The sequence below is a fragment of the Nannospalax galili genome, unplaced genomic scaffold (genome assembly GCF_000622305.1).
Source record: "Nannospalax galili isolate Female #2095 unplaced genomic scaffold, S.galili_v1.0 scaffold63, whole genome shotgun sequence".
Classification (NCBI taxonomy): domain Eukaryota; kingdom Metazoa; phylum Chordata; class Mammalia; order Rodentia; family Spalacidae; genus Nannospalax; species Nannospalax galili.
Window position 1 is genome coordinate 5,750,746 of NW_008355272.1, and position 20,665 is coordinate 5,771,410.

Below are 20,665 nucleotides of genomic sequence, written 5' to 3' on the forward strand. Positions count from 1 at the left end.
TGGTTCACCAATTGAAACAGAAGTAACCACACTAATACAATATATACATGGTTTGTTTACCTTAATATCATGATATAGCTCATCCATTTTCCATTGAATGATGTAATTTCATTCTTTTTTATAGTTGAATAAAACTCCATTGTGCATACATACCATATTTTCTTTATCTGTTTACCAGCTTATGGACCTCTAAACAGATTCTACAACTTAGCTATTGTGAATAGTACTGCATTAAACACATATATGCAGGCATTTCTATGTTATGTTGGATTAGAGTGATTCAGTATATATCCAGACATGGTATGGTTGGATCACATGGTAGTTTTATAGTGGCTGGACCAATTTTTATTCCTTTTGCTGGCAAAGGGATAGAGCTGGAATTCATCATGATAAGTAAAATAAGTCATATACCAAAAGACAAATCCCATGTTTTCACTCATTTGTAGGTTCCAGAATTCCCGTTTTTTTTTTTTCTTTTTTTTTCTTTTTTTTGGTCTTTTTGTAGCAGTGTCTCCCTGAAGCTCCAGCTGGCCTGACACTCACTATGTAGACCAGGCTGGCCTCAAACTCACAGAGATCGGCCTGCCTCTGCCTCCCAAGTGCTGTTATTAAAGGTGTCGATACATAAGTCCACATGTTATTCTACCTCCTGAGTGCTGGGATTATAGGTATGTGCCACATGCCTTATTTGTGTCCCATTGGGAATTGAACCCAGTGCTTTGTGAACACTAGGCAAACATTCTTCCAACTGTGCTACATCCCCATAGAACCATTAGTACATTTATATACATATGACATTAAAGCAGAAGGAAGACTAGCAGAAAGATGAGACTTGGGAAAAGGGGAGAGAGCAGAGGGACTTAGAGTTGGGGGAGAAAAGGGTGATGAATATAATCAAAGTACATGACATACTTGAAAGAAACTATCTATATGAAATCCAACACTATGTTCAATGAATATAACTCAATAAAAATGGGAAAAAGATAGAAAAAATAATAAAGGAGACTGGATTGTGGGGAAAGAGAATGAGGAGGTATGTGGGTTCATTCTGCTTTACACTTTCTGCCTGATTTATCAATAAACCTAAAATTACTTTAACCTATTATGAAAACGATACTCAGAGAGTAATTGTATTTGTGGCTAGGGAGATAAGAAAATTATGAGTTGTGGCGTGACTTTGGACTAATTTGTTTTTATGTGTGAGTAGGCTACTAAACACAGGGATGCTACAATTTCATGAAAAAGGAAAAAAAAAAAAAAAAGAACCATGGCATGGCAGATGACTTACCCACATTGACACTAAACTTTAAACCTATAGCAAGAATTAGTGCATGTCTGATGTAAGTATAGACTATAGGCCTGGGAATTTTTTACGTGAAAAAAGCTATTGCAGGCCACTGGGAATTGGTTAGGCCTTTGTAATAGAAGATGCTTTGAAATTTGATCATCTACATGAATAAAAAATGAAATTACATCTGAAACCATAAACAAAGAATTTAGATTACAGTGACTAGTGAAAATCCAAACTTTAGAGCTTTTCCAAGAAATCCCATGAGGGTATACCTGTGACATTTTTTTTGGTGAGTATAGTTTCAAATTCCTCAGTACACACCCAAAATGGGAGTGTGTGTGTGTGTGTGTGTGTGTGTCTGTGTCTGTGTGTGTAAGAGAGAGATAAAGAGATACACAGAGAGACTGAAACATACAGAGAGACAGATACACAGAGGGAGAATTTTATAAAGGTAATTATTGGATCTCTTTTCACAACCTCAGATAGGCAAATCTAAATTCTTTCAGGTAAAGATGTTGCACAATGGGAATCCATGGCTGTCAGTATTTTAATATACCTACACTGGGGAACAGTTTGGCAATATCTGGCTAGTCAAGTTTAGGATGCACTCAACCTACACCCCAAGAATTCTCCTCCTGAGTCCTGTTTCTCAATGGTTCTGTTGGTAAACAGGACAAGAGACGCCTCTCCCATGGAGTAGTTTTCAAGTCTGTAATATGCATACACCAACTGGGAGCTATAGAGTTAGATCCCCTGCCGTTACCCTTAGAGCAACTGTGCTGGTTACTTGGTTTGTTTTTGTCAACTTTAGATTCATCTTGGAAAAGATTCTAAGTTAAGGAACTGCTTCCATCAGACTGACCTGTGGCCCTTTCTGTGAGACATTTTTAAAAATGCTAACTGATGCAGGAAGGCCAGGCCCACTGTGGGTGTTGCCATCCCTGGGCAGTTGGACTTGGGCTATATAGAGGGTTGTCTGAATAGGCTAGGGGAAGCAAGCCATGGTGTCTGCTACAGTTTCTGCCTCTAGTTTCTGCTTGAACTCCTGCCCTGGCATACTTTGATGATGGATTATATTTTGTAAGCTGAATTAAATGCTTCCCACCTCCCACAAGTTGCTGTTGGTTAGTGTTTTTACAGTAACAGAAGCAAAGTAGAACAGCCACTGAATGCTTTCACCCATTTTCAATCACTAATTAGTCGACCATACTTGATTTCAAAATTCTGAGAGTGGGTCAGTGACATGAATCAGTAGGTAAAGCTCTTTCCATACAAGGTTGGGTACCTAAATTTGATCCTGAGAACTGACACAAAGATGGAAGGAGAGAACTGGCTCCACAAAATTGTCCTCTGACACCCCCCACACACACAGGCACACACACACAGGCACTCACACATATACACATATCATGTGCATACACAATAATGAATTAAAAGACTCTCCTAGGAAGAGACAGCATGACCCATGCTGGGTAAAGGCTATCCAGTGTGCATACCCTCAGGTCATACATACACCTCAGCAACCAATCAATAATCTCTAGGCCTTTGAGAGAGAACTGACACTGATTCTAACCATTCTAACAGCTATCAAAATACCTGAAAGCAAATCCTGAATCCATTACTCTAGAGTCCAGCTTTGGAAGACAAAAGAAAAATGAGGAGGAACCCAATAGAGGGATGCTTTTGGAAGTCCTTGTCAAGAAACTCCAATGGACTTTCATATGAACATTTGAAAATTTTCCTGTTTGGGCTTTTTTCTAGTTCCCTGTCTAGAACTTGTAATGCTAATTGCTCTTGCCTTTACTTCTCCTTTATATCTCCTATTCATGATTCATGGACTTTCTTTTCCCCTTAGAGACAACAGTTATGCAATATGGGAGTCTTTTAGATAGACCCACTGAAGGGGTACTCCAGTTGCCTTACCCTGCGTCCCTGTTCAGCATGGAAGAAGCCAGAGCTGTCAGCGTCCCTATTCCCTATTGGCAATTTGTATAACCCCTTCAGAGAATGGCGTGATAAGAATAGGAGTTAGGAAGTGGCTAGGCAGTTAGTGTAAAAAGACCCCAAAGAAAAGTAGCTAGTTTCTTGGCCAAAAGTCAAAATGTCCTTGGGACTGTTAGCAACATACTCTGTTCCAAAGGCCAGAAAGGTTAAAAGTGTTTGGGAGCTGGTATCTAATCCTTAAAAGATTTTAGGGTTACCTCTTCAGAGGGGGAATGTTAGAGTACCCACAATTTCCATAAAAATAAATAATTGAAAGAAGAAAAAAAAGGAAAAATGATGGGGAGATATGGGAGTTGTTGGAAGTGAAGGAGTGGACATGGATTTGATCAAAACACCTTATGTGCATGTATGAAATTTTCAGTAAACTTTTTTGTAAAAGTTAAAAAAAAAAGACTCTGGGAGAAACTAAAATCAGAAAGTTTAAGAATTGTCTTTAAATCTCTGTAGTGGTAAAAGGCAGTAAAAATCCTAAGTTCCCATTTGGAAGAGCATTAATAAGTTATAGATTTTCTCACTGTGAAATACTATACAACTTTAAAATGCTGTTAACAAAGCTACATTAATCATTGTGTGTAACATTCATATTATATATTAATATGCCACTTGAATAAAGCTCAGGAGCAGAATTGATCATCATGAAACATGGTACTATGTAAATATATCTGAATAATATCTAATCAAATACATGACTTGTAGTAAATACAATGTTAGTACCATTGTTGCCTTTAGCATTGTGTTTTGGGAGAATTATCATGTATATAAATATAATTATTTTTATTTCATGAGTTGTCACTAGTGCCTGTGCATGTTATATAATATTGCATGCATATTTGTATGATATCAAATGCAACCAAAGAAAATCAAGTATAAAATGAGAGCAGCAGCAGATCATGTGGGAGTACATGATCAATGCTGGGAATATTTGACTGTAACTCATAGGTCCAGGCTTTGAAAATTACTAAGGTGAAATGATTGAAAACCAGCAGGGTGATATGTAAACCATAGACTTCTAAAACTACTTAAAGCAAGGAGAATCAGGAAAGATCGAATCAGACCTCCATTAAGGCAGATGATATAGTGATAAAGCTCACTTATTTTATATTTATTTAATTCATGCAGAGTACTTCACAGCATCTGATCCTGTTGGATACCAACAAGCATTTTGTCTCAAACCAACCAACCAACCAATTAACCAACCAACCAACCAACCAACCAACCAGACAAACAAACAAACAAAGAGCAGTGAGGTAAGAAAGGAAACTTGTGATACTTGATGCGATTGTAAGTGATTTCTTAGCTTTTTAAACTGTCTTTATCTGTCTACACACAAAGTAAACTATAGGTCATGGAAAATTTGTAATTGCACTCTCAGATTGAGTGAATAGACTTTGACTACCTGTTGAGAATTGGAAAGTCTCCAGAAACTGTCAGTACTGGGTATTCTTTGTATAGACCTCTCTCTTCATTTTCCCGTTTTCCATTAAAAATACTCCAAATTGTGTCATTACTTAGCTCTTCCCACTCTGCAAGAATTGGAGGTGGAGATTGATTAAAACCAAACCAGCAAACAAACACTTGAATACATTGATTGCTGTGCTGTCATATGAATTCATATTTATTTTGTAAAAGCAGACCTTTTTCTGTTGATGATACAGAGAAACTTTGAGAAGCACAGCTTGGGTCCTTGTAACTGACCAGCTCTGATAAGCTCATGGGAAAATTACTGCTGTCACTCTGAGACCTTCCTTCCTTCTTTGCGGTTCTGATTCAGCTAGTGTTGTGGTATAGGTACAATCAGACACTTAGGAGCTTCGTTTGTCTCTTCCATTTGGGCAATTGCTCCCAGCCGATGTCTCAAACCATAATAGATGAAACCTCCATTAGGGTCCTTTGCTTGGGTTGTTTCCTGTGAAAAGCTTGCCTTGACCTTAGTGGCTTAGAAAGACACGAGACATTTTTGCTCATTAAATGAAAGCTGAGGTTTTAGTCAGGGTATCAGTGGCATTGTGCTTTGTAAAAAGGCAAAACTTCTGATGCTGTTGTTTTGCCAATGTGAGGTATGTTTTCATAAAGTTTCGGTCTGCTGAGCTCTGAGCAGCTACCCCAATGGAGGTCCGAACCCACCTTCAAGTTTTAATACATTTTTTTATAGTTGATGTATAGTAATTGCATTTGTTGGGTACAGTCTGATATTTCCATGTACAAAGTAAAATGATCACGTTTATCATCTTTTGGAGTATTCAGAATAAATTACTCTGTAATTTATTTGTAAACAATTGTTGACAGTCATGTTAACATTTTAGGCAGGCTACATTTTAAATCTGTAGTCCTCTGGGTAGTTATAACAATAGCTTTTCAACTTATGTCTTCATAGAAAATCATGTATTTTTTAACTTGTTTTTAAATATCTTTTGAGAGATGAAAAATAGAATATATCCAATATTGAAGTAGTTGGCTTTATATCACTAGGCTTTTATTCACATGTATTTCTTTTTTGAGTTTATTCTTTAAGTTTTCCTTTATTCTGGATTATACACTGTGTAATGTAGGAGTTTTAGTCATAAAAGTGACCAAAGTTAGCAATATACCTTTAAGACCACATTTCTTTTTGTATGCTTATAATTCAATATATTTGGTTCTGTTCTGTTTACAGAATTGAGGAAATTATGGACAGACTGCTATTTTGCAAAACATAAATAGTTCTGTTTCCAGATAAGATGGAATAAACTAAAATTCAGCAGGTAGATAAGGGAGCAACACCAGAGCGGAGATACCTCTGAACTAGAGATTTTTTCCCCCAAACAACTCACTGCCATGATGACAGCAGAGTACTGAAAAACAAGGATAATTTAGAAGACAAGTCAAAAGGTTAAAAAAAATCCTTGGCTTAGAAGTTCCGCTTAGAGTGACAGCTTCACTGAAGAGAAATATTTTCTGTGGCTTACTGGTTTGCCTTTTGCTGTTCAGATCACTACCTGTTTTTGCTGCTTACACCTCCAATGTAAGATTGGCCCAGACCTTGGTATGGTTAAAGTGAATCATTCTCCCAGTGGGAAGCCATGCAACAGGAAATCCAGGAGTGAATGGGTTGTAAATAGAGGGAGTTCCTGAGACACCCTCTGGGTGTAGCTCAAGAAGAAGAAAAGAGGAACCCTAGAGTTCAGAGAGAAGGAAGTTAGCCTCATATTTTGGGTAGCTTTTTTTCTTGATTTTGTCATAATTCAGCTCCCCAACAGCTAGAGTTGATGGCAGCTGATGTGGTTGACAAGAGGAAGTTATACAAGAAAAAAAGATAAGTTAGGGTAATGTCTTTTCTATTTGGTAAAGCTGTGGATTTTGGAGCTAAATAATTGCCTTATTTATCTTCAAAATTTTTGTTTATTCATTTATTGTGTGTGTGTATGCATGTGTGTGCATGCATGTTCTTGTGTGCCATGATGGTCTTGTGGTGGTCCAAGGACAGCTCTCTTGGAAGTTGATCTTCTCCTGCTACCTGTGGGATCCAAGGATCAAACTCAGGTCATCAGACCTGCAAGCAGGCACCTCTATTGGCTGACCCATCTCACTGGCCTTATTTCTCTTTGAAGCTCTATCTTCCTCCTACTCTGGTATGATTGTAGAAGTGGAGGTTTCTGTTGGAGTACTAAAGGGAAGAGTTCCAGGATACTAGAATGATCAGGGTACCTAGCTTAATATGTAGGGCTTGGAAAACAATCCCCAGAATTGTTTGTGAACCCTTGAACTCACCTGCAATTGACACATGCATGGATCTGATTCTCATTAATTTACCTCCTGTACTGGGAATAGAGCCTCTCCATAGAGCCCATCCAGTCATAGACTGGCATACATTGAAGACACATCTAAAACGGAATTGCCTAGTTTTTGAAGTATAACATCGCCTAGAATTTATGAACAGAAGCTGACTAGCCTCCTAAAACATAATCAACATTTGCCAGATTCAAATAAGGAACAGGCTTTCATAAGAGAACAGTTAGAATCTCCCAGATTCAATTCATATTGATATAGGAAGAGCCGCAAAAGTTTTGATACACATGGGAAAAGGCTTATAACAGATGACAATGAAAATATGACTTCAAAACAGATGCTATAAAATGCTTTAAGTGAATAATCACAAATTCTGAAATAAATGCTAAGAGAGAAAATACCAACAACTCTCCAGCCATGTGATCCTGAACACACCCACTCTTATCTGTTCTTGGATGATAAATGGGTTGGGCCTGGTTGGTATTAGATGGGAGGACCTATCAACAAGAAAATACTGGACAAGACGTAGAACCAAATGAAAATGTTCAAACTGGAAGACAAATAGCCTTCTGTAGCCATTCTCCCTCCAAAAAATATTCAACAAATCTCAGTGTATGAATTGAATCTCACAATGGCAGTGATAGAGAAAAGACTGAAAAATGACAAAGATGTGTGGATTTGGGAAATAATAGAAGGTAATATCTATTCCGTGATTACTCAAAGAGAAGGCGAGAGTGGGCTGAAGAAGTATGTTCAAGGAAGCAACTCTGGGAAAGTTACAAGAAACATGTGTAGCCACAGACAATATAGTTCTGTATTTAAAAACCTAAGCTGGGGCTGGAGAAATGGCTCACAGCGGTTAAGAACACTGTTCTTGCAGAAGACCCTTGTTCAAATCCCAGCACCCACATGGCAGCTAACAACCCCCTGTAACTCCAGTTCCAGGGAATCCGACAGCCTCTTTTGTCCTCTGTGGGTATTGTATGACACAGGTGCACTTACCTACACGGAGGCAATACACACATACACATGAAAAATTAAAAAAACAATAAATAAAAAGAAGCTAAGCTAACAGTTATTGGGACCAATATAAACTCATACCTAGGCAAACCATATACTGCTAAACTGAAGACAAGTTAAAACAAAATCTTAGAAAGAAGAGCTGAGTACATCAAGTTCACACCTTGCTTAGTACAAACCAGGTCACAACCAGGAATTAAGAGGATGGAGGAAGATTTGTTACTTATTGTGAATAAACATAACATGAGCAGGACCTGCAAATCAGTATCCTTCTCAAATAAAGGGAATAAGGATATTTATTTAGGGATTGTACATATTTTCATATAGGAAAACACACTTGGTTGTGGACACATTTCTGAGCATGATAAGTTTAACGGTATAAGGGAGATGGAAAGACTCTGGACACAAATGCCTTCTGTTGGGGGACCCTGCTGCTAAGGTTGTAGTCCTCCATGTCTGGATAGCTCTAAGGAGCTCAGCCCTATATGGAAGGACTCCTTTTCTCAGCGGGGGGCCTCCTGCTCTCTGCCTGACTTACCTGGAAATTGCCGCCAAGCACGGATGCCTGACCTTATTTAGAACATGACCTTTGGCATAGTTACTTGCAATAAAACTGCCCCCAGTTTTTTCTATATGATAATTAGTCATTGCCCTATAGTAGGATGATAGGATCCCCCTACCACAAGTAAATAAAGCATACTATGAGCACCTATCAGCTGAAGCTTTGGCTGCTGCCTCCACACTATATTTTCCCTAACCCCACTGAATAAAGGGAGCTGTTTCACTGAATCTGGAGCTGTATCATTGAATCTGGAGCTGTATCACTGAACCTGGAGCTGTATCACTGAATCTGCCTCCCCAGAAAGTCTTTTCATCATGCTCACTGGCCATCCTGAACCCTTTCATTGCTTCTGCTCCCTTTGTTCTCGTGGGTTGGTGGCCAATGATCCACAAGGGGAGGGAGAGACCCATAGCCTTCTAGTGTGCTCTATTCATAATAAGTCAAGTATGTGCCTAAGAGAATGAGGCTAAGTAGCTCAGTGACTTGGCTGGGTCTTTGCCAATTTCTCCTGAGTCTTAGCTGAACCAAAAGAAAAGGACTCTTCTCAAACTTCATTCATGTGTGATTGTGGCCCCAACGTTTTCTGCCTTGTTTAGTTAACAACAAAATCAGCTAGAAGGATAGCAAAGAGTATGATAACTGAGATTTCACATCAGAAAGCATTTTAAAAGTACTCAAACATAAGTGCCAAATGCCATGCTAAGCTTAAAATAGCTTGCAGGAAAGAAAGTTGAAATAAAGATATGCTCAGAAAAGGGAAAATTAACATAATTTGGATCTGATTGACCTATTATGGGAGAAAAAAATCTTTCTAACTGTATGTTAGACAAAGTATAAATATCAAGACTACATAGAGTACAGAGTATTCAAAAACCCAAGAAGTGTTGGTGAGATGGCTCAGCAGGATGAAGGACTTTGCCTTGCAAACCAAACAGCCTGAATTTGATCCAGAATCCTATGGTAGAAGTGGAAGTTGAGAAACAACTTTGGAAAATCGTCTCTCTCTGTCTCTCTCTGTCTCTGTCTCTGTCTCTGTCTTTCTCTCTCCCTGTGTGTCTCTCTCCTACCCCCTGTATGTGTCTCATAATAATCCCCATAATAATACACTGATTTTAGCAAGAAGTCAAACAACCCAATAAATAAGTGCGTGAAGGAGCATTCTTAGCAGTTGAAGTACAAATGGGCAATAACCATGTGAAAAAAAAATCAAACTCACTAGTCCTCAGCGAAGTAAAAATTAAACTCCTTTGAAATTCCATTTTACCACAGCCAGAAGGGCTGTCATTAAGCAAACTAATTACAAAGGCTAGTGAGAATTTGGACAAATGAGAATCATTATACACTGCAGGTAGGAATGTGAACTATTGCAGTCTGGAGGCTCCTCAAAAACAAAACAACAACAAAAAAAGTAAAAGTAGATCTACCATATGACCAGCTGTTCCATTTTGGGGTATTTATTTAGAGGTTCCAAGTCAATGCACATCAGTGGTTGTAGAAGCACTGTTCACAATAGCTAGGTTATGGAACCAATGTATTCGTCCACCTGCAGAGGAGTAGACAAAGAAGATGTGGCATTGCTTTTAGCTATAAAGACGAACAATTATATAATGGCAGGAAAATGAATGAAGCTGAACATAATCATGGTAACTGAATTAAGTCAGTCTCACAAAGACAAATCTTGAATATTTTCTCTCTTTTGAAGTTCCTAGATTTTATAAAGATGCGTAAAACCACACACACACACACACACACACACACACACACACACACACTCACGACATGAGATAGAAATGAAGCAGTCTGTCAGCAGAGGAGACTAACAGGGTGGAGGAAGGAGAAAGAAAGGGGAGAGATGGAGGTTTGGGTAGGAAATATGCTCAGAACGAAGTACATCTTTTATGAAAATGTACTTCTATAAGCCAGTGCCATATATGATGACTATATGCCCATGGGAAAAATTATCAGGAAATAATAAAATGACAAACTATATTGGTTATTATGTTAAATGTAAATGATCTAAACAAAGCAACTAAAAAGTAGAGATTGTTAGATGAGAGTTTTTTTTAAAAAACTAAAAGCCTTGTGTGTTTTTTATAATGATATAGATAACAAAGACAAAAAGTTGGAAAAATAGCACACAAGTACAAATCAAAATAAATCTCCAGTGACAATATTAAAACCAGACAAAGTAGACTTTAGGTCAATGGAAATGATCAAGGATAAGGAAAGACTTTGTGCATTGATTAAAGGATTCCCATCAAAATGGATAATGAAAATGTACATTTGTACAATGGAGTTCTACTCAGCAATAAAGAAAGCCTAAGTCATGAAATTTGCAGGTAAATGGTAGGAAATAGAAACTGTTATACTAAGTGAAGTAAGAGACTCAATAGAACAAGTTTCTTACATTCTCTTTCATTTGTGGATCTTGGCACCAAATCCTTGTATACAGATATCCCAGTTACTACTGATCAAAGAAGCATATTTTGCAAGTGATGGAGTCTAGTAGAGAGTTCCACAACTGGTCACACACAGAGAATAAGTGTCTGTGAAATGCCCAACCCTAAGTGACATCAACAATGGAACCTCTAGCCCTAAGGCTCACAGAATATGATGGAACAAGTGGTAGATAGAGTACGAATCTATCTTTCAACTCTCATCAGCCAATGCAACAGAGGTTGAGGAACACAGAAGGCCACAACTGGGTAAAATGTAGAGAATAAGAGACTGCACAGTGCAGTCCCTCGATAGGACTCCTATATTATATTAAACCTTACCCTCCTGTGGCTCAAGGACCATTGCTGAGGAGGGGGTGGAAAGATTGTAAGAGCCAGGGGTGGTACATGACCATAAGGAAACGAATCTATCAGGCTCCCGTGGACTTGCTCATATGAACTTACAGGAACAGTGTCAGCATGCACAAGATCCATGTAAGCTCAATCAGATAAAAACCAGCATAGACCTGGGAAAATGGGCAGGAGGTGCCAACCTTAGCCAAGGAACTATTGGCAGCTGATCACTGCTGGGTGAAGGGGAGTTTATCCTCATTAAAGGTGTGACTCTAGATAGGCTGACTAGACCCTAGTGGATGAATGCAAACCAAGAGACAGCTGGGTACAGCTGACTTTACAGATTTTAAAATATAAGACAGAATGTCTGAAATCCTGTGGGTGGTCTATGGGAGGTGTAGGTAGGGGAGGTCTAAATAATAGAGTGCATTGTATAAAATCCACAAAAATCCAATAAAAATATACATTGAGAAGAAAAGGATCCCTATCAGGCACAAATCCCTAATTTTTAATGTACATTCTATTTGTAATTTCAAAGCATAAAAGGCCTAGGTTAAAGGAGGGTGTAGAAGAGCCTCAAGGGACTGCATGGAATGGTCACTGATACAGCCCTCCCAGCAGTATACCATGCTCCTTCTCCTTGAGTGTGAATACAATGCTCACCAAGGCAGACCACAGCCTGACTTGATGTCAAACATTAATATATTTATTATTGATCCTATATAAAGTATGTTTTCTAGTCACAATGGCATCAAATGTAGAATTCAATAAAATTATGTATGCAAAGTGTCCAGAGTAGAAATTAGAAACACACTTGAATAAAAAGGAAGTTTCTAGAAAAAAAATAATGAAAGTGAAACTGTGGGATAATTCCACATGATTAAAAGATAAGGTAAATTAGAAAATGTTTTAACTGGATGAAAATAAAACCACAACGTATCATTTATGGAGGAAGTTATATATGGCCTTAATTAGAGCCTAACTTTTGTCTGGTTTTACTTTTAGACAGGCTCTCCCTGTAGCCCGAGCTGTCCTGGATCTCACAGAGATCCACTGCCTCTGCCTCCTAAGTGCTTTTTGAATATAATATTTTTATTAATTATTTGAGCATGTTACACATGAATACAATATATTTTTATCATATTTATCCCCAATCTACCCTCTGACTTCATCTGTATTCACTCCAACTTCCTCCCATTTTTTTTCTTTTTTTTTTTTTTTTTTTTTTTTTTTTCTTTTTGAGACAGGGTCTCCCTGTAGCCCCAGCTGTCCTGAAACTCACTATGTAGACCAGGCTGGCCTTGAATTCACAGAGATCCGCCTGCCTCTGAGGACTGGGGTTAAAGGTGCCCAGCTCTTTTTTTTTTTTTTTTTAACAACCCACAGAGAGCAATTTGTACTGCCCATATAGGCACTGATGTGGGGCCATCCATTGGAGTATGGTCCACCCATCAGGGGCCACACCCTTAAGGAAAACTGGCTCTCCCTCCCCAAGAAGCCATCAGCTTTCAGTGGCTACTCAACTAGGGATGGGGCCTACTGAGCCTCTTCCCCCCTTGATGCTGGAATGTTGACTGGCTTGATCTTTTGCAGGTCTTGTGTGGGCAACCACAGCCACTATAATTCATGAGTACAGTGGTATTGTTATGTCCAGAAGACAATGCTACTGTCTGCTCCTCCCCAGTCTCTGGCTCCCCTCTTCTAAGATGCTCCATGAACCTTGAGGGAGAACATGTGATATAGATGTCTCATTTGTAGCTGAATATTCCACAGATAGTTATTCTTTGCACTTTGACCAGTTGTGAGTTCCCACATTGACTACTAGCCAGCTGTACAAACTTCTCAAATGAAGTCAAGAGCTGCACTAATCTATGTGATTAGTGATACAAAATCAGAGGCTAATCCAAACTTGTTTGCTGTGGTGCTTGTTTTAGATAAGGTGTTACCATGTATCTCCTCAGCTGACCTCAAGCTTACTCTGTAGACCATCCCAACAATAAGTCTCAGTCTCATAGAGATCCACCTGCCTCTGCCTCCTGAGTGCTGGATTTAAAGGTGTGTGCCACCACCTCTAACCAAAACTTATTTTTAAAGTGAAGAAAACACTGTCAATAAGCCAAGCCAGTCTTTAGCAAACCGTCTTTGTAAATGACCAGATAGTACTTACTGGGCTTTGTGAACCATTTGTAAGTATGAAATTCTGCCACTGTAGTGCAAAGACAGCAATGGCCAACCATAAACAAATGAGTATGGCTACAATCAATAAAGTTTTGTAGATAAAACAATTGTTTGTCTAGATCTTACCTAATATAGGTTATGGCCTTCCACACTTTGAATTTAGCTAGCACCTTAATAAAATTAAATACAATAAAAATAAGATAATATCCAGTAGAAAAGAAATAAGAAAATTAAGCCTATATCCAGAAAGAAAGAAATAATAAGAAATCAGAAAAGTATAATGTTCAAAAAACAAAATAATGAAAATCAGTGACATCAAATGCTTTTCATTTCAAATAATCAGTAAGATCCATAGACTTCTAACAATTAAATTAATAGTGAAATGTTGAATTCATTCTCTCAAAGATTAGTATAATGTAAGGGCTTTCTCCAATTTTATTGGTAGTGTATGAAGCCTTTACATAGCCCAATAAGGCAAGGAAAAGAAAGTCTTTATCAAATAAAAAGGCATTGAAATATCTTTGTTCATAGACAACACTGCTTTCTATGTAAAGGATCAAAAGGAACCTTATAAAGCTGAAAATTATGTTTAGGAAGTTCAAAAGATTGACTTTAACGCACAACATTCGGGGTTACTTCTGTTGTCTAGCAACACACACTTGGAAATAAAAAAATTCCACATAGTCGAGCTCTAATAAAAATATATGTATGAATCTAATATAAAATGTATTGGATATGTATGATAAAACCAGAAAATGGTGATGAAATAAACCAAAGAAAACTTCAATAAACAGAAGGACTTACAATTTTCATATATTCGGGGGGGCGCAATATATTAAACACCTCAGTAATTCCCAAACGCTTTGGATTTAATATAGTTACAATAAAAATTGCAGCAGGAATTTTGTAAAGTTAAACAAGCTTATTTTTACAATTTGTATATATCAACCATAAACCAGAACAGCTAAGCAAATCTAGAAAAGAACGAATTCAGAGGAGATACATTCTGTAATTGAAAGACTATCATGCTACCTTGGTCCATCAAAGCAATATGGTAGTAGAAAAGTGATGGATACACAGGTCAGTGAACAGAAAAATCTGTCCAGGACAGCCCCCATAGATACGGCATTCGATTATTCAGATGGGTGTTAGGTAATTCAGCAGAGAAAGGACAGTATTTTCTAGTAACAGGGTTGGAAAAGCTGCCATCCATGTATAGTAAGTGAATTCTGACCTGAACCTAATCTGTCATACAGAAATTCTATTAAAACAGTCATAACTCTAAATGTAAAACTGGAAAACTCTTAGGAAAAAGCACTGAAGAAAACCTTTGTGTATTAGAATTAAACAATGGGTTCTTAAATATGATACCAAGAGTACATTGCATAAGATTTATTAAACTTCAAATTTTTAAAAGGTAAAACTTGATAATCAAGAACTTTTTTCTCTAAAAGATATCAACAGCCTGAAAAGACAAGCTATAAAACTGAGACAAATATTTGCAAATTATGTGTTAAACAGGGAACTTGTATCCAAAGAATATCACAAACTCTCATAGGCCAAGAATAAAAGAGCAAATAGCTCAATGTTTAAAATCGGGGGCAAAATGGGGCTGGAGAGATGACTCACAGGTTAGAACACTTGCTGTTCTTCCAGTGGACTTGTGTTTGATTCCCAGCACCCATATGGTGGCTAACAAGCATCCGTAACTCCAATTCCAGGGGATTCGACACCCTTTTCTGGCCTCTTTGGGTATTTCATGTACATGGTGCACTTATATACACAGAGGCAAAACATACATATAAAATAAAATAAAAATAAATACAATTGGGCAGAAGTCTTCAAAAGATAGTTCTGTGAAGTACATATAAGGCAGCAAGTAAATGCACACAAAATGTTTTTCTGCATTACATACCATTAGGATCATGAAAATTAAAAACCTTGATGTTGCAGCCATTGTAATAAGAATGCCCAATTAAAATAAAAAGCACTGACAATGTCCAGTGTTAATGTGGATGCAGGATAAGTGAAATTCTTGTAATTGTTAGTAGGAAATTAAAACAAAACATGCAGACACCCTGGAAACATGCCTTAATTCACTTACCCTCAACCTTCACTTACCCTCACCTCAGCAAAGACACTACTGGACACTTATCCCAGCGAAATGAAAACATATGTCTATAAAAATACCTACCTCTACACAAGTATTGGTAGCAGATTTATTTGAAAGAACTTAAGACCAGAAAGAGCCCTCATGCCCCTCAAGTGTTAATAGATGAGATTGTGATTCTTGTAAATGATGGTGTACTGCTCTAGGCAATTAAGAGGGAGTGTATTCTCTACTGGCCTGGGCAACAGCTCCAAGGATCCGAGTGCTGAGTGAAAGAAGCCAGCCCCCAAAGCCTGCATGCTGTGGGTTCCCATTTAGGAGATGCTTGAAGACAAAGGTATAATGATGGAGAAAGATCAGTGATTAATAGAAGGACCGAGTAAGGGCTTGCTAGAGTATAGCTTAGAGATATAGTCCCTTCTGTATCCTTGTTGTGATTGTGGAAACACAAATATATGTGTGTGTTAAAACTACAGAATTGTGCAGCAAAGGAGAACGATGTCAATTTCACTGTACGGTGATTTGAAAAAAAAATAGTGTATTTTCTTTTCCAAAGACGATACAACTATTGTTTCCAGTGGCGTTAGGCACATCCCTCCTTTCTAACTAGAATTTCTTCTGAAAATGTTGTGATGGTCCTTAATTTGTCCATTTCCATCAATCTCCCTGACGCTCCCCGAAAGCGAGAAACTATTCCTTGGCACAGGGCAGTTTGACTGCATGGATAATGGCAGTGTTTTCCCACATGCAACACATTCTTCAGAGACAAGTTCCCAACCTTTTGCAATTTATGGCTTGTGTCTTGATTTTTTTAGATACAAAATTCTGAACCTTTCCCTTGGGTGATTGCTTGATTTCTCTCATAGTTCTTTGCAAAACAAGTAGATTTCCACACCAAGGAGTGCAGATTTCTTTTCACGACTTAGATTCTGCAGTGTTCACCAGAAAGTTTTATGGCAGGGCAGATTCTTGGGACTTGGGTTCATCATATATATTGGATTTAATTTATTTTAATCAGCATACAAAGAATTAGGTTTGATTATAACATATTCAAACAAAATTTCTTGTTGATTCTTTTTCTCTCTTACACAGTCTGTTTGTCTCTTTGAGAAATGTTGTTGGGCCAGGAGTTTGAACTTATATATTATCTATGCCTGCCCACTCTGTTTCTGTTTCTCTGCTTCTGTTTCTCTGTCTCTCTCTGTCTCTCTCACTGTCTCTGTCTGTCTCTCTCACTCTCTAACACTCTCTGTCTCTCATTGCTTGCATGAAATGCGTAATGCCCCCTGGTCTTACTGCTCCCACTTGCATCTTCACGTACGTCCTTTATCTCCCCCAATGTGCTGGTGTCTGAGTTTGGATACCTCTTGGCATTTGCATGAAATGCGTAATGCCCCCTGGTCTTACTGCTCCCACTTGCATCATCTTCACGTATGTCCTTTATCTCCCCCAATGTGCTGGTGTCTGAGTTTGGATACCTCTTGGCATTTATGTTGCTCCTAATCCTCAAGGTCGTTGGTTTTGCTCAGGAGTTGCTGATTTCCATCTCTGTTCTCATATAAATGACTTTCACTGCATCAGGACTTTTCAGTTGTTTTAAATTGTTCCTTTAGCCTTTCCCTCAAGTTTTGGATTGTTCAGAATGTTTCTTATGTTAAGAAACATAGCTGGCTGTAACTGCTGTGGATTTGAATAAATTCTTCTGCTTAGATGTTTCCCTTGTATTGTTGTTTTGTTACTCATTCCTATGATAAATTTCTCAAGGTTATAGTCTGTATTCTGGGCCCCTTATACTTGTCACATTGCAAATGTCCCCCCAAATTTTCCTGAAGCTTTGAATGCTGTTTCCATAGGTAATCTCCCCCCACCTCTCTCTCATCTTTTTGAGACAAGGTCTTCCTGTAGCTCCCTGGAGCTCACTATGTAGAACAGGCTGACCTTGAACTCGCAGAGGTCTGCCTGCCTCTGCCTCTGGAGTGCTGGGATTAAGGGTATGTGCCACCACACTTGGCCTCCTTAGGTAATCTTATCCCTATTAGAGAACTGAGAATATGGGTTTAGCAAGATGACTTTCCCTAGGTCCCTGTTAGCATGTAGCAAAATAGAATTGGAACCCAGGAAGTCTGTGTCTAAAGTTCAAGGATTTATTCTCTAATACTGGAGACATCAAATGCATCCTGGGAGAATCTTTTGCCTATAGTGATGGATAGTAGCAGAGATTAGTGTCCCGATCTTCAACAGGTTAGTGGTCACATGAAGCCTCATTCGTGGCCTTTCTAGATTGTTTTTCCAGCACTAAAGTACTTTGTCCGGAAGAGATGGGAGGTGATAGAAAAACGGGAGTTTTCAGACTGTGCTTACACACTCCCTATACCCTAGGCTCTCAGCTTTTTTATTCCTCAGTCGAATGTGGCAAAGTAAGCCCAGGCTAGGTCACAGGACTGGATTACAGTCATTCACAGGAAAGGTTATCACAGATCATTCAGCACATAAAATTGAGTTATTCCTCCAGATTTGATTTTTATTTGATTTCCGGAGAATAATTTGTTGCATCTTAAGTCACCATGGCTTTCCACTCCGTGAGGCTACACATCTGTCTCTGTAGCCGCCCTTACCCACATGCCCCGTGTGAGGGACTTTGTTCTCACTTTCTTAGCATGAGCCTCTGAACTTGCTTTCTGGAAGTCTCCGTTGTGGAAATGTTGTCAAGTCTTCTGGTTAAGGCACTCTTGTTCTGACAAAGACTTGTCTTTACTCGCCCTCAAGTGAATATAAATTCATAGTTATTGGATAGACTCCAAGTTCAAATGAGCACACTTTTGTCTTTCAAAATATAGGCACAGAGGCTGGGGAGATGGTTCAGTCAGTTAAGTGCAAGCATGAGGAACTGAGTTCACATTCCCACCAGCACCCTTGTGAAAACTAGGTTCAGCAGTACACATTGTAGTCCCAGTGCTAATGAGGCAGAGACCAGAGACATCCTGGAGCTCACTGGCAGGTCAGCCAGCCTAGCTAAGTTAGTGAGTTCTAGGTTCAATGAAAGACCCTGTCTCTAAGAATAAAGTGGAGATGACTGAGTGGAATGTCTAATATTGACCTTTGTAGTCCACACATGGATGCAAAAAACATACACATGTGCACACACATGAATATATGCACACAAACAACACACCTAGCCCTAGACAAGAAGATGGCACATTTTGAGTACTGGAAAGAACAATCTAGACAAGAGATTGGCATGTTTTGTGACTCCTTGCTGCCTGTTTTAAATGTAACAGTCTGTTAGGAGTGGTGACACACACCTTTAATCCCAGCTCTCAGTAGGCAAAGGAAGGCAGATCTCTGTGAAATCTTGGCTAGTCTGGTCTACATAGGGAGTTCCAGGCCAGTTGGGGCTACAAGGAGACCCTGTCTCAAAAATAAAAACAACAACAAAACAAAAAGAATATATCAATCTGATCCACAGTATCTAACATATTTAATAATTTCTCAGTACCGAAAATGCTTGTTGACTCTTAATTTAGAGAATTATGTAGGTGCTCTCCCTTGCTTATACTGTAGATGGCTGTTACTGTTCGAACAAATGGCTTAAATTTGATTTCCCTTTAGGAGAGTAAGTAATATTTCTACAAAGCATAGACTGAGAATACCATTCATTACTTTAACTTTTCTATAACTGCTGATTAAACATAACTTAAAAATTCTGTTCCTTAAAAATGCTTTTTCCAGAACTGTAGAGATGGCTCAGCTGGTAAGAACACTGGCTATTCTTGCAGAGGACCACAGTTTAGCTTTCACATGGCAGTTAGCAACTGTCTGTAACTACAGTTCCCGGGGATCTGGTGCCCTCTTCTGACTTCTGGGGGCTTTGTACACATGGGTACACTTATATACATACAGGAAAAGAACTCATTCACATCAATTAAAAGTAAATTTAAAAATTCTTTTTGCAGTATTTGAGGAAGTTATGAGTTTAGAGTTTCACCTCTCACTAACTTATCAAGAGTAAATTTTCTGAGTTCTTTCTCCCTGGGCTGCCCTGACAGCCAAAAGTCTATGTCCTCTCCTTGTGTTCTGCTTTACAGGGCTCAAGGACATATTTTTCAGTAGACGTGCACTCTTTTGAGGAGTCGATTCTTCATTCTTTATCTCTTTCTCCCTGGGCTGCCCTGACAGCCAAAAGTCTCATGTCCTCTCCTTGTGTTCTGCTTTACAGGGCTCAAGGACGTATTTTTCAGTAGACGTGCACTCTTTTGAGGAGTCGATTCTTCATTCTTTATGCAGGCATGGATCTGGATAAACCATCTGTCTGGGGTTCATTAAAACAGCGGACCAAGCCATTGTTAATTAACTTGAGCAAGAAGAAGGCAAAAAAGACAACAAGCAAACCCCTGGACATAAGGATGAGGCATCACCTGGACCGGCGCCTCAGCCTCTCTGTACCTGACCTCCTGGAGGCAGAGGCCTTGGCCTCTGAGGGTCGACCTTACTCAGGTCCCCAGTCTTCCTATACTTCGGTGCCCAACAGCTTGTCCACTGCAGGCATCCTGCCCAAGAGTAGCAGCAGCTCCTTGAAGCAGTCGGAGGAAGAACTGGATTGGAGCCAGGAGGAAGCAAGCCATCTTCATGGGATGGACACCGACTCGGAGGAGGCCTATGCTTCTGCAGAGGAGAGGAGGGCATCCAGTCAGGGCATCCTGGATCTGCACAGACCTCCCATTGGAGGGGATGCACCAGAAGAGCCAGAGGTGAGACCGGGCCTGGGTACTTTCCAGCTTCTTTTTATCTTTTGTAAAGTGCATTCATTGCCCTTGGAAAATTTGGGTAGAAGTTATTTTGTGGTTATCTTGGATGAAGAGAATGCCATTTACAAGAATTTAAATTAATGTAATATTGATTGCATCTGGTGTTCCCATTTGTTTCAGGGTTGACCTCTATGTATTTCA

At 38.9% G+C, this 20,665-nt stretch overlaps 1 protein-coding gene across 1 annotated transcript in view; it reads left to right on the top strand.

Annotated features, from left to right (window-relative positions):
* Positions 1 to 20,665, top strand: part of Mctp2 (multiple C2 and transmembrane domain containing 2) — a 235,108-nt gene that overhangs the window by 44,203 nt on the left and 170,240 nt on the right. The window contains exon 2 of the mRNA XM_008852341.3: positions 19,936 to 20,467. Within this exon, the coding sequence (XP_008850563.1) occupies positions 20,006 to 20,467 (462 nt within the window). The 5' untranslated portion in view covers positions 19,936 to 20,005. The remainder of the gene's footprint in view (positions 1 to 19,935; positions 20,468 to 20,665) is intronic.